Here is a 25,671-nt window from a genome sequence, read left to right as displayed (position 1 = left end):
TTAAATGTTTGTTGTATTAGATTGGGTCAGAACAAGTGTGAAGCTATATCCAAGACTCAGCGATGTTTACGATGCTGTTCAGCATGTAGATGGTCTGTTGATGGCCAAGTCTCTCCCTCCCCTTGCCTCTACAGAGGAAAATGGTAGCTGATACTCACCTGAGATCCAGGGTGGACTAGGTATGAAGGGGGCAGAGGAAGCCCTAAGTCCTTAACTCCAGTAAGCTGGAGGGTAAACTGGGAACATAGCATCCCAAAGACAGAATCGTGAGACCATGATTTAAGGATGGGACAGGCAGAAAACTACAGAGGGAGGCAATGACTGTAGGCTTTCATAGCTTGTGAGATAGACACATGATGTGGGAGCTACACAGGGGTGAGCCAGGGACCAAATGAGATCCTGTAACAAATAGCTCGTGTTGGATTGAAAAGCAAAGTTGAGTGCAAGTCATGTCATCATTTCTCTGATGTCATGGTCCTCTTCAAAAACTAAGGACGAACACAACAACAGCATGTTGGATTAATTCTTCCAGATGCCTTAAGAGGTCTATTCGAGTGTCAGAAGATCAGAATAAGCCGAATTTTCCTCCCTTTCTTATCGGGAGGATAAACCTTTTGAATTGTAAATATAAAATGTCCTTTCTATAAAAGGATAATGCTACTCACCTCATGGTTCCATATCATAAGAGGATAATGTTATTGACTTCACAGTTCCACATTGAGCTGCTCTGAGGTTTGTCTTCGTTTGTTTTTCCCCAGCGCTAGCAACCAGTTTGTCAGGGAGTTTGCCAGGACAGCTGACTAGTGTCAGGGGTACAGGCCAGATGCAGGGACATAGAGTGAAGCTAATTATCCTATATAGGGAGGAAACTTGCATTTACCCTCCTGAATAAAAGGCTTAGGCTATCCTCACCAGTCACAGACTTGGTCAGCTATAGAAAGTGTCAGATCTGGTGCCTATGACCAAGAAAGGGTACTTCATAAGGAGAAATAATGGGGTTGTTGGATTTAGAGGTGAAAGGAAATCAAGTCCAATGTGTTATTTCCCAGATGCAGACCCTGAAAACAAGAAAGGTTAAATGCCTTGCTCAAGGTTACACAGTAAACAGGAAAATCAGGATTTGAACCCAGATGCTTTCACATTAAGGAAAATGATCAATTATTCTAATTTCCCAAAAATATGGGAGGACTCATGTACTCCTTTAATTCTGTTTATTTAATCACAGGATCTCATAATCTCTTCTCTGTCCCCATCCCCATGCCTTGCTGCTTTCCCCTAAAAACAAATAAATAAATAAACACATATCCCAGTTCCTACTTCCTTGAGCTGTTGATACAAATCTGAACCGCAAAATAAAACTATTGATTGGACCCTGCCCCCAAGTGTACATTGGACTTAATTGGAGCACTGAACCCAGGCCTTCAGATAGTGACCCCCATGTTTTCTGGGCAGCATACCCAAATCTGGTTGAACAGACAAAAGGACAAGGTTGATTGGTTGAAAAAATGGGTTATTCTCTGAACTAATAGCAACTGCCTAACCTATCAGTGTTATTTCAAGTACCTATTCCACTGAGTTGGGCTGGTCTTCTTTGGAAAGTCAGATTTCATTGAGCAGAGGCCATGCAAATGAGGAAACACAGACAATAAGTAAGGGGAACAAATATAATTAAAACTCATCCCCTTCATTTTCATCTTCAAATGAATCAGTTCCTACTTCTTCATAGTCTTTCTCTAGAGCAGCCAGGTCCTCTCTGGCCTCTGAAAACTCGCCTTCTTCCATTCCCTCACCAACATACCAGTGCACAAAGGCCCGTTTAGCATACATCAAATCAAACTTGTGATCTAGTCGGGCCCAAGCCTCAGCAATGGCGGTGGTGTTGCTCAGCATGCAGACAGCCCGATGAACTTTTGCCAGATCTCCTCCTGGTACCACTGTTGGAGGCTGATAGTTGATACCCACCTAAAGTACAAAAGAAGGGGAAAATATTAGAGGTGACTCTCAGGCACTTTGATGACAATGATGATAAGTCAAGTAATAAGAGATTGAGATGTAAGCTGAGTAGTAGATTGAAATGTAAATGGAAGTGAGTCGGTAAGTATGTGTGGAGGAGAATGGTAAAAAGTGGATTTTCAGATCCTGGCTATGGAGGGAAAAGAGTAGAAGAGGTGACTGACTTGAGGGATAAGGAACAGTAACAAAGTGCTAGTCAAAGTTTGTGGAAAGTTCTAAGGGTTAGAGAGAAAAAGGGCAATGAGAACAGGAGGAAAGCACAGGAGAGGGGGAATGATGGGGACAAACTTTGATACTGTTATCTGGCCCTTCTTGGAACTCTTTTCTCCCATGAATTGATTTTCTTCCTTTCTTTTTCTTCAAGTAACCTTTGATGACTTCTCCAAATATTCATACTTCCCTTAACTGTAGACGTCTCTCAAAGCTCTGATCTCTCTCCTTTACACACTTTTTATTTGAGAGTTCAACAACTCTTCTAACCTTCCCAAGGACTTTACAACTCTCTTTTGCACTTTCTCTTCTACCTTATAATAAGGCTACTTGTAACAATGCCTGAGGGTCAAGGCTGTGTTCTGTTCTTTATATTTCCCATAGTTCCTAATGCTGTGCCTTCCAGATAATATGTATGTATATGTAAATACGTGTATATATGTAAAGAGGTTGAATGAATGAAAATTATGGACAGAAAGGGTTAATGAAGAAATGCAAGTTGGTAAACAAGAGCAGCAGATAGGTTTAGTGTTACTGTGTAGGTAGACATCAGCCTAGTACACATTCATCCCCCAAAATGGGGGTAAGTTACTTTGTAGATTTAGAACTCTGTGAAAGTTGGCAAGTTTCCTTTAGAAATATAACCAAAAAAAATAGGAAAGGTGATCTATTCCAAATCCTCAGGTCTCAGGGCTTAATGTTAGCTGGTGCCCATGTCTCCTCAGAGAGGCACAGTTGAAAAAAAACCATGAAATTTGACTAAGAAAAGCCAGTCACGCCTGACTTGCTAACTGATCAAGTAATAGCAAACAGGCAATGTGGCCTCTGGGGAACCCCAGTCCAAATTGAAAATGAGGCTATGACCTAACAAAGCTCACACCAAGCCCCTTGCCTCAACCCCAGGCTCAGCAGAACCCCAAAGGACTAGAAAAAACTTGGACTTCAGGTCTGAGGGTACCAAATTGCAGTATTCTTTGAAAGGCCCTGGGAGGGGCACTAGAAAAAATCCTCCAAACATTCTACATCCTACCTCCCATTCATTTCTCAACCCCCTATAATTTGGCTTCCGGCTCCATAACTGAAACAAAACTTACCCTTCAAGGTTCACCAACTATTTCTTATTTTCTAAATCTGATGGGTGCTTATTAATTCTTATGCTACTTGACTTCTCTGTAGCTTTTGACATTGATGATCAGCTCTTCCTCCTGGAATATTCTCTCCTCTCTTGGCTGCTTCACTGCTCTCTCTCTCTCTCTCTCTCTCTCTCTCTCTCTCTCTCTCTCTGTCTGTCTGTCTGTCTCTCTCTCTCTCTCTCTCTCTTAGTTTTCCTACCACAAAACTGTTCCTTCCTGGTCTCCCTTCCTCAAAGCTCATGCATCCCCTACCACAGGTGCTCCCTAAAGCTACCTACTAAGCCCTCCTCCCTTCTCTTTTTCATCACCTCTCTGGACCATTACAGTAGCTTTTTAAATGTCCTCTCTGCTTCCATTTCATATCCTCTTCAGTTTGTCCTTCATACTGCTGCCAACATTTTCCTAAGGAGAAGTCTCACCAGATTACTCTCCTAGTCAAAAATCTTCAGTGGATCCCAATTCCTAATACAAATTACTTATTCTAGAACTGAAAGTCTTCCGTAATCTGCCCTAATATACTTTTTCAGTCTTGTTTTATATTATCCCTTTTCATGTACTCCAGGTTTCCAGAAGTCAGAATCTTTGAGCTGAAACATATTCTCTATTTACCTCTGCTTCTGACCATGTTGCTATTTGTAGTGGGAACTCAGTAAATGTTTAGGATCAATATGTTTAGAGTTGAAAAGGATCCTAAGGTCTAACCCTTAATTTATAGATGAGGAAACTGACACTTAGAGATGCTAAGTGGAAGATATGGGATTGGAAAAGTTAGTGGCAAGTATGGGATTGGAACCCATATCTGCTGACTTCAGAACCAGTATTCTTTCCATTACATAGTGATGCTGATGGTACCTGGCAAAGTCCATCATTATGAGAGTCATTTAGCCCATGGGTACACAACATATACTGGGCAGAAAGATTCATAGTCACTTGCCCAGAAGCAATCTCCATTTATCACTAATTTACTTAGGTGGAGGTGCTATTAAAATTCATGATTGCTAGCATCTAGGGACCCTGCCTAGGATCCCATGTGCCTTTTACCCTCTGAGATCTGGCGTTTTCTAAAATGTGGATGATTCATATGTCTATATGCAGTCTATATACATGTCTATATACAATCCACTCATCCTCCCCAGCTTTGGCTTATACATGGCAAGGGGGAGATGCCAAAGTCATGTGGATAGCAGAAGGAATTTTAAATTGTCCTCTTTAATTATTTAGCTCCCCACCATATAAAAATGGAATACATTTACTCTAATGCTAAATGAAACCATCATACATAAATTTCTATATAGTCAGGTGGGGTATGCAAATTCTCATGTTGAGCAGAGTTATGCCATCTTCACAGCTTAAAATTATTTGCTTGATTAAAATGTGAAAATAGTGAAAGAAATATTATATCTTTAAAAATAATGCATATATAGTGGCTACATTTTAGTACCTTTAGACAGGGACTCAAACTGAACTGTTTTCCTAGAACCATAATTAACAACTCCAAGTTACAAGAGCAGCTAGGTTGTCAAAGGCAAATAGGTGGTGCAGTGGGTAAACAGTTAGGCCTAGAATCAGGAATATCTGAATTTAAATGCAACCTTGGACACTTCCTAGCTTTATGACCCTGGGCAAGTCAATTTACCACTGTGTGTGTGTATGAGATAATTCTCAGTCATATCCCAGAAGAAAAAAAAAGAAACTGTAATAAGGTCTGTGACTTATCTGTCTGAGCTTCTTTCAGTCAATGAACAGTTGAACAGTTGATCATGACTTCTTTTTCAATATCAGTCTAGACTAGAAATGAACTGATGATCCATTTGGTGAAAAGATCTCTTCTCAAACTACCTAATCTCCTTTCCTGCCAATGACAATTATTTGTTTAATGATCATAAATGAATAAATAGAGAAACTAATTTCATTTTGAACATTACCATTCAATTTTAGCCTCTGTTTCACAGTGAATTAAACTGGGGGTTGGGAAAAGTTGAAAGTGCATGCAGAAATATACTTTATATCACACATTATTGCTTACTTGTGATCTTTATTCAAATGTATCCTTACAATCTCCAAATTAAAGAAAAATGTTTATAGTAGTAATTTCTTGAAGTAATTTATAGCTAATCATTTATTTCATAGATCACTTCATTTTTTTTACTCAATTAAGTTACTTTTAATAAACCTTTGATAAAATAAGATATTTTTTCTAGACCAAAGATTTTTAACATGTTTTTGTTTGTTTTGTCTTTTGGAAATTAGATGCCAGATTTATAGACCAAATAACAATGTTTGGAAAATGCCTTATAATCTGGGTATTCAGGAATATGTTTGCCTCAGTTTCCTCAATTGTAAAATGAGGATAATAGCAGCACCTACTTTGCAGGGTTATTGTGAAGATTAAATGAGATAATATTTGTAAACTTTATCATGCCAGAGCCTAGCAGGTCCTTTATAAATGCTTATTCCCTTACTTTACCCCTAGGTTGCTGAATAAGAAAATAAATTCACAATTTTTTTCATCTGATCTATGAACTGAACTAGGTTGTATGAATGTGCATATGTGTTTATCTAGCATATCAATTCAAACTAGAACCAGACCAAGATATTTTCTAAAATTACTAAAGCAGATAACACTGGAATATCATAATAATCTGCGAACCAAATCTGAAAGGAATCAATATTTCCTAACAAATCCCTGTGCCTAAAAGGGCCCTGAATAAATGTTTTTTCTTCTCTCTGTTTCCTCTGCTCTCCCTTTTCTGAATCACTGTTCTCACCTTGAAACCTGTGGGACACCAGTCCACAAATTGGATGGTCCTCTTGGTCTTGATAGCAGCAATAGCAACATTCACATCCTTAGGGACAACATCCCCTCGGTAAAGCATACAGCAGGCCATATACTTGCCATGCCTTGGGTCACATTTTACCATCTGGCTATTGGGCTCAAAGCAAGAGCTGGTGATCTCAGCTACTGAAAGCTGCTCGTGGTAGGCTTTCTCAGAGGAAATGATAGGTGCATAGGTGACCAAGGGAAAGTGAATGCGAGGATAAGGCACCAAGTTGGTCTGGAATTCAGTGAGGTCCACATTGAGAGCACCATCAAAGCGGAGGGAGGCAGTGATGGAGGAGACAATCTGGCTAATGAGGCGGTTGAGGTTGGTGTAAGTTGGACGCTCAATATCCAGGTTGCGACGGCAGATATCATAGATAGCTTCATTATCTACCATGAAAGCACAGTCTGAGTGTTCCAAGGTGGTATGAGTGGTCAAGATGGAGTTGTAAGGCTCAACAACTGCGGTGGAGACCTGGGGGGCTGGATAGATGGCAAACTCCAACTTGGACTTCTTGCCATAGTCCAGGGAGAGGCGTTCCATCAGCAGAGAAGTGAAGCCAGAGCCAGTTCCTCCACCAAAGCTGTGGAAGATGAGGAAGCCCTGAAGACCTGAACAAGAGTCTGTCTAAAAGACAAAGAGAAATCAAAAGGAACCATAGAGAAGAAAGAGTTTTCAAGAAGTTGGGAGGGGGCAAATAGTCAGATTTGCCAGTGTCTCTGATCTGAGACCAGGATAGAAGAGAGGCAAATTAAACCGTGTGCCACTTCAACTATTTCACACTGGCAAAAAGTCAAATTAGCATAAACATCATGCTCAGCCTCAAGGGAGTAAAAGTCCCATTATCCTTAGGGTTATATGTGTTGCCTGTTTTGTCTTGATGGTGAGAAGTTTTCTCCTGGACTCTTTCTTTGGGTTTTTAAGACACCACTGTCTCCTGCTTCTCCATTTTTTTATTGTTGGATTTTGTTGGGTTTTATTTATTTGACTGTGTTCCTGTCTTCCCACAGCCCCTATACATTTATTATTTCCTTTTGAAAAATCATTTCCATTTTAATGATTGTGAAGTGGAATCTTAGAAATTCTTTATTTTGAATTAATTATACTTAACAGGAAAAAAAAAGAATCTTGTGGCAAATTTCTCTGATAAAGGTCTCATTTGCAAAGTATATAAGGAATTGAATCAAATTTATAAGAATAAGAGTCATTCTCCTACTGATAAATGTCTAATATTATGAACAGACAGTTGTCAAAGGAAGAAACCCAGGCTACCTATAGTCTTATGAAAAAAATGCTCTAAATCACTACTAAGAGAACGACTTCTCCTTATACCTGTGTGACCACTCCTCAATCTTCTTTATTGGTTCATATCATCACTATGATATGGAACTCCCCAGGACTCTGTCCTCTCTTCTCTCTAGGTGACTGATTCAGCTCCCATGGGTTAAGTTGTCATCTTTGTAGATGACTCCAGCCCCAGTCTTTCTCCTGAACTTCTGACTTCAGATCCACTTCCCCACTTTTCCCTGTTCCTTCCCCCTTGCCTCTGAGGTCTAGGAGCAAAATGACAGTCCTTCAAAGAACTGGTCAGGGGGGAGGCAAGATGCTACTGCCAGAGGAACTCAAGGAATAAGTGAAGAGTCATCTATGATGACAAGGACCCTAGGATGCCCATCAATTGAGGAATGGCTGAACAAGCTGTGGTATATGATTGTAATGGAATACTATGGTGCTATAAGGAATAATGAGCAGGATGATTTCAGAAAAACCTACAAAAATTAATATGAATTGATACAGAGTGAGGTGAGCAGAACCAGAACAGTATATAGTAACAGCAATATTGTATGATGATCAACTATGAATGACTTTGCTATTCTCAGCAAATCAATGATCCAATAAAATTCCAAAGGACTCATGATGAAAATGCTGTCCACCTCCAGAGAAAGAACTGATGGAGTCTGAATGAAGATCAAAGCATACTATTTTTCATTTTATTTTTTTCATGGGTTTTTTTTTTGGTCTGGACTTTCTTTCACAATATAAGTAATATGGAAATATGTTTTGCATGATTGCATTTATATAACCTATATAAAATTGCCTACCATCTCAGGAAGAGGGGAGAGGAGAGAGGGGAGCAGAAAATTTGGAACTCAAAATTTTTAAAAATAAGTGTTAAAATTGTTTTTACATACAACTGAGAAAAATACTATTAAATACTATTTTTAAAAAAAGACCTTAGTTATTGGAGCTATGACACAAGTTCAGACAGAACAAGATCAACAACAAAAAAACAGAATGAATCAATGAACTATTGGTTGTAACTAAATGGGAATAGGAGGGAGAAAAGGGGAGAGGAGTCTCAATTTCCTAATCAAAAAAATGAAGGAGTTGGACTAGCTGGCCCCTGAGCCCTGGAAATTCTTCTGAAATTTATTGAAACACAAGGTTCCAACTCTAAATCTATGAGCCTTCAACCTCTAAGATCTTTTCTAGTTCTAAATCTATGATACTTTAAGATCCCCATGTCTTCCCCTATCACTAGGTTCCCATTGTCAGCCACTAGACTTCTCTAATACTACCTGCTGTCAGGAAGTCCTGACATGCATTTGTGAATAGATATAATAATATAAATTTGTATACATTTGTAAGTAGATTTATTCAATCTGGGCAGCTAGGTGGCGCAATGGATAGAACACCAGGCCTGGAGTCAGGAAGACTCATCCTCATGAGTTCAAATCTGGCCTCAAACTCTTACTAGCTGTGTGATCCTGGGCAAGTCACTTAGCTCTGTTTGCAACTGACTACAGACCTCATGATCCCTGCCTTACCCCTAGAGACAATTCTTCTTGATATCATATCACCAAAAATTAATACCATAATGTTTGTGCCAGGGAGTACACATCTGAACTGTGATCTATACATGTCTATGGTGATGATTTACATGCTACCTAGAAAAATGAGCTTAAGAGCAGGATGGGGAGGATGAGAAAGTCTGAATTCACCATCTAGTTTTCATTGGTCTTCCTTCTCAACTTGGACACAGTGGGCCCAATGGCCCCTTCCCCAGACAATCCTAGGGAAGATTTAAAGCAAAAGGGGAATAAAAGGCTAAAGTCCCTAGTTTCCATGCAACCCAATTATACATTTAAGTTGGAGTCATGAATACAAAAGGTCTGGTACTAGATAAATCCTAAAGAGCCCTAGACCAGCAGACTGAGACCTGAATTTTTAGTTCCAGCTCATCCTGTTTGACCTTAACCAAGGAATTCAATCTCTCTGGAACTCAGTTTCCATATCTACAAAATGAAGAGGGTGATCTAGATGGTCCTTCCAAGAAAGGCCAGTAGTAATGCCCACTTTGCGGCCCATTTTCTATGCAAGCCTATGGATATCACCATTTCTCAGACATTTCATCCTTTAAAGCTACATTCAGTGGCTTGGCATGATGGACATTTACCTCGCCAGCTCAGAGAGAAAAGAATCCCTTTCACCAGTCCCTAGCCCTTAACCTCCCTAAACACTTACCAACTTCCTGATTCGGTCCAACACCAAGTCAATGCTCTCCTTGCCAATGGTATAATGGCCACGGGCATAGTTGTTGGCAGCATCTTCCTTCCCAGTGATCAACTGCTCTGGATGGAAGAGCTGTCGATAGGTACCAGCCCGAACCTCATCTGCACAGAGAAGGATATTGTGAGTATGCAAAGCCAGAACTAACACTGGCTTGAACACCTGGAATCAGAGTAGGATAAGGAAAAGGATCAATATCAAAGCAATATGAGTCAACCATTCCCACAGTCCATAGTAAATTGAGTCCTCACCCTCCCCAGAACCTATCCACTTCTTTCTACTCTGTCCTCTAGAAGAAGCTACCCTTCATCTAATAGCATTTTATCTCTTTCTCCATTCCTTCAATCTTTTGGTACTTACTGAAACCTAGCTTTCTTTTAAAGACACCAACATCTTTTTTTACTCTTTCTAAGAGAGGCTCCTCTTCTCACACTCCTTCACATATAGTCAGTCAGTCAGTAAGTGTTTGTTAAGCACCTACTATGTGTTACATACTATGCTGAGTGCTGGGGAAACAAAGAAAGGAAAAGGATAGGCTCTGCCTTCAAGGAGCTCAAATGCTAATGGTGGAGGCAATAGGCAAACAATTCTGTACAAACTATATATAAGATAAATGGGGAATGGCTGATCGAGTTGTAGCATATGATTGTGATGAAATACTACCAAGCTCTGAGACATGACCTTAGAAAAATGTGGAAAGACCTGCACAAAATAGAGAAGAGTGAAATGAGAAGAATGAAGAGAACACTGTATATAGTAACAGCAACATTGTTTTAAGAACAACTTTGAATGAATAAGTAATTTTAACTATTATAAATACCCAAATAAACTTCTAAGGACATATAAAGGTAGATACTATCTGCATCCAGAGACACAAATGTGTATATATACATACACATACACACACAAAAACATTTGCGTCTAATGGTAACCATCACAAAGTGGAGAAAAGAAAAAAAGAAGAAAATTTTCATGGTTATTATATTCTTGATGTATATAAAACTAAAACTTATGGTTCTTTTTTATTATGTTATGGAAATGCTTGTTTTATTCCATAAATTAAAAATAAATGATATTTTATTTATAAAATATTTTATTTATAAAAATGAAATTTTTAATGATAAAAAGGAAATAATCAATAGAGGGAAGGCACTAGAAATATGGACTAGGAAAGGCTTCCTGGAGAAGATGAGATTTTAACTAGGACTTGAAGGAAACCAATGAAGGATGTGGAGATGAGAAGTGGAATGGAATGTATCCATTCCATGCATAGCCAATGAAAATGCCCTGAGCAGAGGGATGGAGTATCTTTGTTCAAGGAATAGCAAGGAGGCCAATATCACTAGACTTGAGCATTTTGGGGTGGGAGGGTTGGGGAGGAGGAGAGCAGGGTGTAAATTCTGGAAGACTAAAAAGTCAAAGGTGTTGCTAAGTTATGATGGACTTTGAATACCAAACAGAGCATTTTTATAATCAGTCCTGGAAGTGATAGCCAGCCACTGGAGTTTATTGAGTGTGGGGTGACATGCTTTAGAAAATTCATTTTTGTGGCTGAATGGATGATGGCTTGTATTAGGGAGAGATTTGTGGCAGGAAGACCAAGCAGCAAGCTGTTGCAGCAGGCCAAGCATGAAGAGACAATGGCCTGCAGCAGGGTGATGGCAGTATCAGAAGAGAGAAGGGGGGCATTTTAGAGAGATGTTGCAACTGATTAGATGGGAGAGTGGAGAGTAGAGAGACAATAAGTTGTCCAGAATGACACCTATGTTTAAATGATGAAGAAACTTGGATCCAGCAAGGGGAAGACCAGGATTCCACAAGGACCAAGAGGCAGTGTCTGGACTTGAACCCAGCTCTCCTGACTGAGTTCCCTACTCTTTTCTACCACACCATAGTTCCTCTTGTTCACTTGCAAATATCCATGAAGCTAAGATGGCAGGGGGACCATTCTTGTCCCAATGACCTCTCTCCATTGGTGACATTACTTCCAAAAAGACCATCAAGCATTTGTCTAGTTGCCTCCAAGTCTTGTTTTCTTTGGGTTTTTTTTTGGGGGGGGGGTGTTAATCACATTCATAAGGAGATACTTGGAATGTCTATTGAATTGCAGAATAGGATGCCAAATAGCTTTTATGGATTCCTCTAACCCTTGCTTCAAACACTGGGTGAGGGGAGAGGCAGAATGATATAGTAATAAAAGAGCAACAACCAATCAGAAACTTTTCAGGACTGACAAACATGCACCTCTCAACAAAGTGGCTTAGAGTGAGGTGTATATGTTCAGATATGGCCAATTTATTGACCTGTTTTGCTTAACTGAGTACTTATTTGTTGCAAAGGAGGTTTCTATTGGGGGAGGGAGAGTCATTCATAAGTAACAAAGATGTTTTTAAAAAAGAGCATCAAAAAACGTTTTTTAAAGCAAAGAACAAAGGAACTGGAGGAAATTCTTAAATAAGTATGGTTTGGACCAGATGGTCTTTATTCCACCTCTGAGCTACTGTTAATCTGGGGTCAGAGGACTTGGATTTGAATACTGGCTCTTCAACTAATAAGTTGTGTAACTTTGAACAAGTCCCTTTCTTTCTCTTACCTTTAGTTTTCTCCTCTGTGAAATAAGGAGGTTGGACTGGGTGATTTTTGAGGTCCCTTTCAAATCTCTGGCCTATGACCCTCTTACTAAGAAATCCCTGAATGTGGCTGTGTGACAGACTGTCCCCAGGAGTCAGATCCAAGAAGGGGAGGCTAAAGTAAAGATACACACCACCTCCATGCAAAAACTAGGATTTTCCAATATTTGTCAATGTCCAATTAGGGGCAGGTACTTACCTACTACAGAGGGTTCCAGGTCAACCATCACTGCCCGGGGCACATGCTTCCCCGTGCCAGTCTCACTAAAAAATGTGGTGAAGGAATCATCATTGTTGATCTTGCTGGCCTGGGTGCCAAATGTACCATCAGCTTGGATGCCATGCTCTAAGCAGAAAAGTTCCCAACAAGCATTGCCAATCTGGACTCCTGCTTGACCTACATGGACGGATATACACTCACGCTGTGAGGGGGAGACAAGAGAATGAATATAGAGTGCTAGTTAATCCTTTGCCTTATAGTCTCTCCCATTCCTGGGAGTTTGTTCATCCTTGGAGCATCCCTAACTAAAAACACAATTTGTACTTGTCCCTATTCACCCAGAACCATCCCATGAAGAACATTTAGGCCTGGCTTCTTGGGTCCAGGGCAATGATTCCCTGAAATTTGATCTGAGATTATACGCCCCACCATCACCCTCCACCCATGAGGCTATAGTACTGTTTTAGGGATAGAAGTGAGAGTTTAAAAATCTAGTTACTTGCCATGGATTTTTACTGAAAAGAACAAATTCCACTTTTCCCTTCTCTCTCTTCCCTCCTTTACTCTTATTAAAGCAACAACAGTTTTCAGAAGAGAGCTGACTATATTCCAGCCAACCCAGAGCCATGAGGCTTGTGACATATTCCCTTGGGGAAAGCATGTGACTTATCTGTTTATTTCTATTCTTATCCATGGCTTGACGCAGACTGTGGTGGCATTTCGAAACTTGGAGTTATCCAAAATGGGGGTGGAGCTTCCTAACCATTCCACACAGTCCTGAAGCAAGGACCATGCTGGACAATAGGTCCTCAGTGGATTCTGTGAGTTTTCTAATTCTCCAGGGGCAAAACTAGAGCATGGAGAATAAGGCGATGTTCCTATGTCTTATCCCCCAAAGGGTGCCAGGACCAAGTGCTTCCTAATTTGATGAATTCCACAAGTATTTAAGGAAAACTACCTTAAACCTACACCTGTGCTAGATCATGAGTGACACAGAATAAGTATAAGATGGAGTCCATACTACCTAGGAGCATACAAGTTAAGAAAACAGGATTTAGCAAACAAATATGAAACAATTAGGAATCAATACAAGACCACAAGGTGGTAAATTCATAGACTTACAGATCTGAGAACTAGAAAGTCATCATTTTGTTATTGTTCAGTCATACCCGACTCTTCATGAACACCATTGGAATGGTGTTTTCTTGGCAAAGATGCTGAAGTGGTTTGCCATTGCTTTCTCCAGTGAATTATTAAGGCAAACAGAAGTTAAGTAACTTGTCCAGGATCACACAGCTAGCGTCTGAGGTCGTATTTGAACTTAGGTCTTCCTGACTCCAGGCCCAAAACTCTATCCACAGAGCCATCTAGTTGCCATTAGAAAGGCACTTAAAAATTATATGCCTTTATTTTACATATGTGGAAACTGAGGCCCAGAGAAATTGAAGAGACTTGTTCAAGGGTAGCTAGTCAAATAATGGCTAGAATCTAGGTTCAATGACCTTTTACCCATACCACAATTTAAAATAATTAGCTGACAAAATAAGCATAAGTTCTCTGGACCACTGGGAAGTTTACTAACCTAAAAAGTTTCTGCACCAAAGTCAGTCATCCAACTAGCATTTATTAGGTGGCTACTAAGAGAAGAGCAGGTAAGATTTATAAATCGGTGGTGCTGACTCTGCCTGAAAATCCCCAATGGTATCTTCTGGGATCTCTCTCAAAGACCCTCCCCCATCCCACAGTCCCTCAACTCCACCTCTGTCTTAGAACTCCGTTTGGGCATAAGACTAGGCAGTTATACTTCAGAGGTCTTTTTATGATCTGGGCCCTTGGCAGCACTATGATTCTCTATTGCAAAATACCTTATTAGTTTACAACCACACATCTGGCAGTTAGCTGTGGCTTTCTGGCTTCTTAAACAGGATAGTATCACCATGAAGTATGAGGACATCTTGAGGATTGACCAACACACATTTCTTCACTCTATAAACTCTGTAAGGGCAGGATGATGTCTTATGGGCATATAAAAATGACTGAACAACTATATGTTTTATCTAATTTTATATGTCCTCCAATACCTAGCACAGTACTTTTGCACACAGATTGTACAAATGTTTACTGAACTTGGGTTGGGGAGGTATTGAATTTGAGATGTTCTCCTGTGGTTCTAACCTATTATCTCCTAAACAAAAACATACTACTTCTCATCTATGCTTCTGGTCTTCTCCAAAGAATGGCTCTGCCTCTAGTCTGTTTCTCCCTTTCCTTTCCTCCCAGAGTAGTAGCCAGAATAACTACCTGGGCCTTGGGGGAGGTAAGGAGAAAGAAGGTAGAGCAAAAAATGGCTAAACTACACATACCATTTGACCCAGTGATATTACTCCTAGGTCTCAAACAAAGCAGAAAAAGACTCTTATGGACAAAAATATCAATAGCATCTCTTTTGTTGTGGAAAAGACTGGGAAACTAAAGGGGTGCCCATTTTTTTGGAGAATGACTGAATAAATTGTGGCATATAAATATGGTGGAGTAATATTATGCCATAAAAAATTAAGAAAGTGATGGTTTCAGAGAAACCCAGGGGTAATGGTTTAAACTGATGTAAAGTGAAGTAAGCAGAACCAGGAGAATAATGTTTACAATTACAACATTTACTTACATACCACAACTAGAATAACCAAAAAATTAAAAAAGAAGAAATAAAAGATGGAAAATGAAGCATTTTTAAGTACATAGAAGAGAATAAAAAGCCAGAAAGAACCAAAGGCAAGGGAAGCTTTGAAAGAAACCATATGTTAAATTTATCACATATTTTAGAAGAAAAGTTGTACATAATAACGAATTCACACTTTCATGTATAAACCTCTTTCTGTACTACTATAGATATGGAAATGTTCATTTAGTTTGATGTTTGTTAAGTTCAGAATTAAAAAGAATAAAATTATTTTTTAAAAAAGGAGAGAGGGACATTAAAGCAGGCAGCATTTTATCCTCTTAAAAAAGTGTAATTTGAGGCCATGTGACACCCTGTGTCACCAAGCAAATCGCTTTGTCTCTTGAACCTGTTTCCTAATTTGCAAAATGAAGGGATCATATAAATAATCTCTAAGATCTCCTCTAGCTCTAAATCCAAAGACCTATGATTGATTTCCTGCTGCGAGGAGTAATAGGATGGGCTAAGGAGTTACAAAATCCTTCAAGGAATAGTCAGTTTGAACATATTGTGAACGACTAGTTTAGTGACCTCTGTATATTCAGTTTCCTCTTAATGACTTTATGACTCCGTACAATTACTCAAACAACATCCCCATCTTCTTTCATGGTTCCCACGTATAGAATTCAAAGCAGGCTGTTTTCACTACCAACCTCATCTACAGAGGTTATGGGTTACAGGGGACCAGAAATATCTAAGTGGCCCCCAACTGCCAAAAAGCCAGAGAAAGTTCTCCCAAGAAAGAAAGGAATATAGGCCTAAGGAGGTTATAATAGCATAGTAGGGGATAGAAAATCCCTACACAATTATATTCTTATCATCAAGACCAAGCTTCTTCCTGTCTGAGACTATATAAAACTCCCCCACCCCACTGCAGTATAAGGTACTCAGAGAAGACAGAGGCCCTTTTTTCTTTTAAAGGGTTTTCTGGTGGAAGGAGAGGAAAAGGGTGGTAGGTTGTCCTGCTCAAATCCTCTAGTTTATAGAACTGAAAAAGTGTTTTCTATCATCATCCTAATAAGCCTCTCCATGGCCTTGAAATCTCACAATGAAATTCTTCCATATAAAAAGATACAACACAGAAACAGGGCCTGGGAAAGTCTGTCCTCCTGCCCACCAAGGTAGAAGGTAGCAAGATGGTGCACTCTCTAAACCTCCATATAGAAGTCCTCAAGGTCAGTGATATACAGTGGTAATATAAGACAATAGTCAGTCCATGGCAGGGCAGCAGTACCATCTTGTCCCTAACTAGATTCCAAAACTTCAGATAGGAGGCATAGAAAAGTAAAGGATGGCTTATAGAAATAGTTTCTTTGAAAATAGGTCATCCCTCCCTAACTGAGCCAGGGGCCAATATGCCTTAGCCCTAGGAGGGGTAAGCTGATCTTACAGAGGAAATTTAAGTCCTAGGCCTACTGCAAACTCATATTTCAAACCCTTTCTGGCCATCCAGAACTCACACTTATTCTTTCTAACTATATCTACGTGGTTCTATTTTAAACCTGAGCTTGTCACCCCAGATCCTGTGGTTTAGGGGGTTGATTTTTGTCTAATCTCTTGTGAATTTATGAAACCAGTCTTAACATCTGAGCTTTTGTAGCCGTCTGAAAGAAACAAGTTATTATTAAGGGGGTCTGTTTCCCTGAGGGGTGTGTGTGTGTGTGTGTGTGTGTGTGTGTGTGTGTGTGTGTGTGTGTGTGTGTGTGTGTGTGTGTACAAATTGGCATATAGTGCTAGACTTCTCTCCAAAAGTCACGCAGTCCATTCCCAGATTTTAGGTCACCTAAGTTATACTTGATAGATAAGGGGATCCATCTTGACTAGAAATACCAACAGAAAAGGAAACACTATGCCTTCAAAAGATCCTATTCTAACTTTTCTATCAAGAAATTCTTTTAAATACTTTAACTTAGATCATTCAGGGTGCCATTGTGACGCACTTCTCTCTATATGAGGAAAAACTGATCACATCATCTTTTCTAAAAGAATTCTTTATAGACTTAAAAAGCATTGGGTCACTTTGAGAACTACTACTGGATAGTCTAAGGAAAGTACTGCAAACTGCCCTGTGGCATATTTTATATTAAATTCTGATACTAATTCAAAATTATGTTTGCAACTCTAACTTACTCCTCATGGAATGCTGTGCTTTATATTTATCTGCATTTGTGCCTTATTACCCTGTTAGCTTATATGTTTCATGAAGGCAAGGATTATACCTTATCTAGGAAGCATTTAGTATTTGTTAGCTGAATGTTTGTTCAATGAATCTTGCTATCTTACCTGGCATAAGCTTTTGCAGGGTTAGAAAAAAATAATATTGCTAGTGAACAAGCTAGGGTTATTAGGGACACTATCCTATTGGTTAGGATAGCCAGTGGAAATGAGATATTTATTTATATTACAGAGGGAAAATTAAAAGCTAATGAACTTCAGAAGAGATGGTTTGGACTCCTGCCCTATTAATTCTAATTAGGGCATATTTTAATTGAAGGCTCACTCAGATCAAAGGATAAATGTGAACAAATAGGCCTAGATTCATGTCAATGAGTAAATGTAGCACAAAAATGATTCAGATACTAAATTGGGGCTATGATAAAACCTAAAATATTCATTATGATGAAAAATAGGAATAGTGGGTGATTAGAAGATATGTGAACTAAAAAGATTCTTTAGAATTGCAGAGTTGCAGGAAATAATAGGATCATAAATGTGGACCTAAAAAGGATCCTAGAAGATATCTAAGCCATCTCCTTCATTTTAAAACAAGGAATCTGAGACCCAGAGAAGTTATGTGACCTGATAAAAGGTCATATAGATAGTAAGTGAGAGATCATTGGAGATTTTCAGTCTCAGATAAAATACTGTCTATTCTTCTCTCCTATTCAAGCCAATTCAATTCAACAAATATTGACTGAGAGCCAGGCCTTTTGTTTTTCTATAATTCACCTCCATTTCCCAACCTTTCCTTCTTTTCTCATAAGAAAAATGGAATCAAGTTTGCATCAAGGAGAAAGAATTTATTATTCATTTTCTTATTTTATCTTTAATTTTATTAATTTTATCTTTATTTATATATTATCTCTATTAATATGAAACATTTATTAATGTGAAGCAATATGAGGGTCTGCCCCTTTCAGACTTTGACAATTTTGATATTTGAAAGGGGCCAAAACAAAAATAAATATGTAAAAAATACTAAGAAAGGAAGGACAATACCTAGAGCAAAGCTTACTACATCATTCTGTATTACAGCTGCTATTTGTATGTGACCAAGTGGAGAACTTTGGAATTAACAAATGAGGACTCAAGATCCCAGAATTGTTTTGTGATCATCAAACAAATATGCATTGTCTTGTTATGGCTTAGGAAGCAGAGATGAGAATTTGGTTACTCATCATGAATGATGAGTCATTTCTGAATGAATCGGGAAGAAATGGTCAAAGGGAAGATCTCACAAGTGTGTGAGAGTCTGTCAGCTTTTTGCCCTGCCACCTCACAAGTAGAGAAGAACCTCAAAGCCCAGCTGAGGAAGCAGAACTAGAGAAGATTCTACCCATCTTAGGCTTTCTAAAAGAATATAACATTTCAGCTCAGGGCATCCTCTTAGTCTGAAGCTTAAAGTGTCAGAGACTATAGATGTCATCAAGGATCAAATCCAACTAAGCGGAAGAACAGCCCACTCTAGTAGCAGAGTAGCTGTTGAACAGTCCAGTGCTTTGGCCTTTCCCGCTGAAACTCCATGCTCTCTTAGGAATTAGTCCAACACAGCAGGGGAGCAGTCTAATTTAGCAACAGAATCACTTATCCAACACAAATCCATTAAAGTAACCTTTGGAAAGACACGTTCTAGGAAAGAGAAAGGACATTGGGACCAAAGTTCCAGAGTCATGTTACCCTGGCCACATGTGCCTCACTACCATGGTACTTCATTTATACCCATTTTCCCCTATGGACACTGTGTGTATTTATGGGAGAGTGCATCTCATGTTTATGAGTGTAATATTATGTAATTATCATTCTTGTTTTGCCTTTTTAGCAAATGTTTTTGGTTAAGAGTATATTGAGTCAACTGGCTGATTTGTTGATGGGAAATACACCAATAAAGGTTCAGAAAATATAGGATAGCATGACTAACCATCCACAAAGATTAGTCCTAAAATGCTAAAAGTAGTAGCCACTTCCTCTTAGGAAACCCCAATCTACTGACCCGAGTACAAGTTGAGGGGAAATGGCCTAGAGAAATGGAAAGGTGGTCCACACCCAAACATCGTGTTGTTCAGCTCTTTTCATGACTCTCTTTGGAGTTTTCTTGCCAGAGATACTAAAGTGGGTTGTCATTGCCTTCTCCAGCTCATTTTACAGATGAGGAACCGAGGCAAACAGGTTAAGTGACTTTCCCAGAGTCACACAGCTAATAAATGTCTGAGACTGGGTTTGAACTTAGGTAGATGAGTCTTTCTAACTGCAGAGCTACCCCCATAATTCATGTACTTAAGCCAATAATTATGGACCTTACTCGGACCCGTTTTGTAGAGGTTAGATTTTCAGTCACTTCCCCTGAAGTAATTATTCTTGACATTCATTATATGAATGGCATGAAAGCTTTCATTTCGCTTTTTTTCTAACTTGTACTTTTGTTGTTGGAATTATTTTTAACATAAAGAGGACTAGAACACTTTCCCATCCTTATTTAGGTGTTCTCTTTCTCCTCTAATTTCCTGACTTCTCAAACTTCTGTAATATACTTTTCAATTAATTTTAATTGTATGTGGCTCTTAGCAATGTTTTGAATCACTTTAACCTTTTGGGTTTTCACTTTCAATTGTTGATTAAGGGTACTTAATTTCTGATATATTTTTGCTTTCCAGATTCCATACCATTTTTAATATCCTTTAATTAGGTGACATGGAGCTCAAGATTTCTACTGCATTCATCTGGTAGATATTGATAACAATTTCCCACTATCTTTCAACAAGTCCTTAATAGTTTCCTCAAGGTGTTTCTGTCATGGTGGCATTTGATCCCTGCCCTTAGAAGTTTTCCTAGTTAACTCTATTTTTCTTCCTATGGTGCTTACCATAGCAACAGTCACAGTACATACTGTGTGTATAGGTCTTGAAATATTTTTTTTACTCATTGTCAAATATTGTGGGACAATGCTTATCAAATATTGTCAAATGATGTGGAATATGATTTAGCAACTACCAGCTTTTTTGAATTGCTCTGTTTTGGTATAGTTAGTTTAGTTGATGGATTAACATTCAAAAAAGACTTTTTTTGAAACTCCAAGTATGTTCATCTTTTCAGAATCATGTAAGTCACTCTCATTTTTTTTGCCATCTGTTTTATTATTTGGTAGCTCTTCTGGTGTTTGTATTAAATGTAGGTTTTTCAATCCCTTCTATCTTCATCTCTTCCTTCTTTAAATTTAAAGAACTTCTCAATTTCCACTCTAATTTAATCTAATCTGTATTTAGTAATAAAGTTTTTTTCCCTTACCATTGCCCTCCCTTGATATGCAACATACTGTTGTGTAATTGGGAGCTGAGGATATCTTTGAGAAAAAGTAGCATGAAGTCCTTGCCTAAATCTGTTTTTAAAAATCTGTTTCTTATTTTGATACGTAATAGTGGCACATAATTAACCCCTTCCTGACTTCAGTCATTCCTCATGTCCTCATGGTTTGCCTGCTTTAGTGGACATCACAAAATGCACTGAAGCATTTCCATTCATTGGAGTACTGTTGTTTCTGAGTTGCTTGGCTATTTCTTGCCTTCTTATGGTACCAGAACACATAGCACCAATTGATCCACTGTCTTCCACGTCAAGCTTCTCATCATAATGGTCCCAAGCAGGGCCAATCGGCAGCCCTATGTCCCCAGTAGGGTGGGAGCAACATTATTTTTAACCAGTTTTTACGAACATATTTTAATTGTTATATCACTACAATTTTTCTTTTATCTCTTTTAAAAGAATTTTTCAAAAAACAGAATAAGAGAGAGAAAGTCAGCAAAACTTCATCAGTACATGGGTGAGTGGAGACAACCTGACATTGATGCAGCATTCAGACCAGGAGGACCCTTGCCCCACCCTTACCCCCACACATACACATTCACCGTTGCAAAGGAGACAGGTGAGGCGTCTTCGCATACCTGTTCTTTGGCACCAAACTTGTTCTTTACCATTTTGCAACATTTACTCTTTACCTCTTGGTGGCTATTGCTGTTTTCATTTACATTGTTGCATTCGTTGTATATTTTGTTTTTCTGGCTCCACTTCATTTTTATCCATTCATGTCAGTCTTTCCATAAGGAGTAATGTTTTAATCTCACCTGCTCCGATACAAGTTGTCTAGGTTTTTCCTTAAAAGATATTGAAACCATCATTGAGACTCAGTTGTCTCAGGGCACTAAAGTCTTAGGTTTTCGACATCACCCCTGGTCACCTAAATACTGATGCTTGTCTGGAGGCCCACAGTGGGCAGTAGAGCTTCGCTTGAGTCCATTTTTTACATCCTCACTGCAAATCATTGTTGAACATCCTGCCCGTGCTACCGCTACCTTTATCTTCTTTTGTTAACTGTTGAATAATCTATAAGTGTTCATTTCATTCCAATATTGTTCGTCATCACCAGGGAACTGGCCTGAGTGGGGCTCAGCATAGAACACCCATCTGTTTCTTAGATTTATAGACACAGCTTCATCACACTGGCGGTAGTGCTAACCCCAAGCCTAATTCCATGGCATTATAGGCTTCGTTCATAGTTACCACATCAGGTACATCAACCTGGGTAGCTTTCCTTTATTTTGTCATTGCCTCCCCCTCGCAGCACTGATGATGGATTGGGGTTCCTAGTAATTATTATCATTATATTTATTATTAAGGGACCAGGACACTTTAATAAGAACACTAAGCATTCCATAGCTACAGCTCTCCAACTTAAAGAGATTGTCCCTGAAGTCACTGAGGGTTTCCTCTTCAAACACATATGATATATCAAGTGGTTACGCCATCAGTATAAGAAAGAGGGTGAACAGTATACGAAGGAGGTTATATGAAGGTTTGTTGAAGCCTGTTTAGTCTATACTTGGAAGGGTACTGTCACAAATACCAGAATGTCTGACCTTCAACCCATAACATGTCAATCAGCTCCCAGGAAGGTTGAATGCAGTTTGCCTGGAGATTAGCTGAAGAGATTGCCTATTTCTGGACAAACTTTTAGCCTAGAACCACCTAAATCTAATAATCATGACTCCCAACAAAGTGAAAGATGTTTTTAAAAAATTAAATCTTGGTGAAATAAATCTTCAATAAGGGATACATCCCCAAGTCTTGGATCTTTTACTAGCAATCCATCAGCATAAGATAAAGGAAAGGATTAAAAGTAGAAATAACAGTAATAACTGTATATCAGTACACTCAATAGGTGCCCAACACAGATATGCCTCACTTTAAGAAAATTCATTATACAAAAAAAAAATTCGAAATCACATACATTAGGGACTGATCAATTATTCATTTGACAAAAGGTTCCTTCACTAACCCCACGCCTCTTTTAAAAAAATCAGCCACAGGTTTCTATTAAGTAACCAGCTACTCTGGTGAATTTAAAATATGTTAGAAAATTGAATTTGCATAGAACTTTTCAGGAGCACATCCAGCGATTTGCTAGAGTCAGCTCTAACCAGCTTGGAGAGTGAACTGTCAAATTTTCAATGTGAGCATTTACACTTTAGAAAATGTCTATTGCTTAAAATCAGGGCTTGGTTTATTGTTTTGACTTAAGAAAGGATTAATAATGCAGGTTAAATTTTAAACTGTGCATGCTTACTCCCCTACCCCACCCCAGTCTGGTTGTTAAACATTTACCAGAACACCCCTGGATTGCTCTATAAATAATGTTTGAGCTAAGGAATAGTGCAGCGAAAGGCAGAGGGAATGAAATTTTCATCAGACTGGTAACGAATACTATTACCATTATTACTACTAATATCTATAATAATAATAATAACTGGCATTTATAAAACTTGTATGAATAACAGTAGGTTTAATATTACACAGTGCTTTCCCCAATGAGAGAGTCAGAACTCTCCTCCATGCTGGGAGGTTTAGATTACTCCAGAAAGCACTTAGAAAATTTTATAAAGTGGCTACTCAATGTGATATTACTGCACCAAAGCTTAAAGGAATCTTAAAATCACTTGCTCCTTCATTTTACAGAAGAGGAAACAGACCAATTAAGTAGCTTCCCTAAACTTACACAGGTAAATAAATGGCAGAGCCAGGACTAGAAAACAGCTTTTCCCCTGAGTCAGAGTCCTGTCCCATTTCAGGACTCCAGGAGTGGAGCACAACTGGACATTATTAGGATAGGACCCCTTCTCCCCTAAGACATTTATAATTTAGCTCACAGCTCTTTTTCAGACAGTAATCCCTGGACCAGAATACCAAAGAGAATAGATGAGGGAGCAGGGAAGAGGTTTAGGAAAGGACTACATGGGTCAGAAAGAAGGCAAGGTCATAAACAAGTAGAACAGAAAGTGGGAGCTGAGAATTAATACTGCTGTAAGCAGGGCATGTATTCTTCTACCTTTCATGCCCCACCCCCATCATCTCTCTCTCTCTGCCTTTCTCCTGTAGTTGTAGGGCCAGAAGTACTATAATTACCATCTCATACAGGGACTGAAATTTGAGGAGTCTTTATGGGTTTACTGTGTTACCTATTTCAGGGATCTGGGAAAGGGGAAAATGTCTAACTGAAGGTGTAGGGATTCTAGAGTATGATACAAGAGATCTCTGAGGGATCCCCAGAAAATTAGATATTTAATTGAAGATCGGAGTACTCCCTGAATGTGTGGCTTAGGAAGAGAAGAAAGGGAATCGGTTGTTACTTTCCTCTTCTAGGTGAGAGAGAGGTGGAGAGTAAGGGTAGAGAGTGGAGAAAGCTATTGGGAAACACAAGAGTGAGATACTCAGTTTCCCCAAACCACTGTGATCTTATCCCAGTCTCTTAGGTATGTGGAGATTTGCAGAGGGTCTCTTGTACCAGACAGCCTTAGATGGAAAGTTGAAAGTCTACATGCTAGCCTTTTGCTGGACCCAGCCCTCCATCCAAGGGGCAGGACAAGGCCAGAGAACTGAAGGAAACCTAGATGCTCCCACTTCCAAATTCTGAGGTCATGGAGATATCCAAAGTTGCCAACTGAGGCCACATTTTCCTTCTACAACCTATGTTGGTGTAGGGTTAAAGGACTAATAGATTTGGAATTGGAATAGCTGAGTTAGAGTCCCAGGTCTACTATTTAACCAGTGTGACCTCACAAAGTTATTTGACTTCTCTGGATCTGACCTAAATAAGTTCAGATTCCCAGTTCTAAATCCTGTGAATTCATATACACCACGGCCATTCTCCTAGTCAGCAGCCCCCACCTTGTTTCCCCAGAGTTACTCCCCCCAAACCCATCCCTAGCAAACACACATACCACCTCCACCCCGCAGGGTTCTTCCCACAGGAGTTAAATGAAAGTTTCCCTGATTCTCTAATTTCCCTGGATCCTTTGTCACTAATCCTACCCCTGGGCTCTGATCTCCCTAGCTCCCTAGCTCCAGGACGATCCTATCCCATTTTTTACATTCTGCCTTCAAGTCAGGTGCCTGTGGGTCCCCTGCAGCCTTCCCCTCTCATGTTACTAATCGCCTCTGGTCCCTAGGGGTCCTGGATAAGTCACTCTCACCTGCCCTCAGCTCCCCAAGGAAACCAGTTTTCCTTTCTATTCCTGCCACTGCCTGTTCTCTCTCCTTTGACCTCCTCACAGACACACACCCCCCTTCTCAGAGACTCGGGGTCTGGGATCCCTCACCATCCTGGCGGCGGCAGCTGCAGCGTGCTTCTCCTGCGGGCTTCTCTTAGCAGATTCAGCTTCTCTACCTCTCAGTGTGCAGGTCCACTAGTGCCTTCTCCACTGCTATGACACACTGAGGCTAGAGGGAGCCAGGGACAGGGACGGACTAGCAGACTGTGGCTGCCCTCCAGCTTCATAGTCCCCTGGGGATAAGAGAAGGGGAGGAGTAAGTCAGAGTGACTTCTACCCCCATTACCTTCTGCTCTAGCCTTCCCAGCTAAGGAAGGCAAAAACGCACTTGTACTACTATTACTAAGTTATATTTACAAGACACTTTACGCTTGCAGAGTTATTTGCATGGATTCTCATTTGCTCTTCACAAAACCTTGTTAGGCAATCTATACATGTATTACACACATTTTGCAGAAGAGGAATGAGACTGGGGAAGTTAAATGACTTGCTCACAAGGTTATAAAGCTTGCAGAAAAACAAGGACTCTGCTTTTGCCTTCT

General features: G+C 39.5%; 1 protein-coding gene across 3 annotated transcripts; it reads right to left on the bottom strand.

The window, feature by feature from the left end:
- Positions 1–1,646: 1,646 nt before the first annotated feature.
- On the bottom strand, positions 1,647–25,346 carry LOC140533853 (tubulin alpha-8 chain). Of its 3 annotated transcripts, none has more exons than XM_072654170.1 (6): positions 25,178–25,346; positions 21,470–21,679; positions 12,578–12,800; positions 9,704–9,852; positions 6,125–6,805; positions 1,647–1,962 (listed from the first exon to the last, which is right to left on the bottom strand). In XM_072654170.1, exons 2-6 carry the CDS (start codon positions 21,596–21,598, stop codon positions 1,669–1,671), a joined length of 1,476 nt encoding a protein of 491 aa, XP_072510271.1. In that variant the 5' UTR covers positions 21,599–21,679; positions 25,178–25,346; the 3' UTR covers positions 1,647–1,668. The 3 variants fall into 3 exon arrangements, with proteins under 3 accessions (XP_072510271.1, XP_072510273.1, XP_072510272.1); XM_072654172.1 differs by lacking the exon at positions 21,470–21,679 and adding an exon at positions 14,464–14,593; XM_072654171.1 differs by lacking the exon at positions 21,470–21,679.
- Positions 25,347–25,671: the final 325 nt, after the last annotated feature.

The sequence above is a fragment of the Notamacropus eugenii genome, chromosome 3 (assembly GCF_028372415.1).
Source record: "Notamacropus eugenii isolate mMacEug1 chromosome 3, mMacEug1.pri_v2, whole genome shotgun sequence".
Taxonomy (NCBI): Eukaryota; Metazoa; Chordata; class Mammalia; order Diprotodontia; family Macropodidae; genus Notamacropus; species Notamacropus eugenii.
The sequence above is the reverse complement of the archived record's forward strand: the minus strand, read 5'-3'. Positions and strand labels throughout refer to the sequence as shown.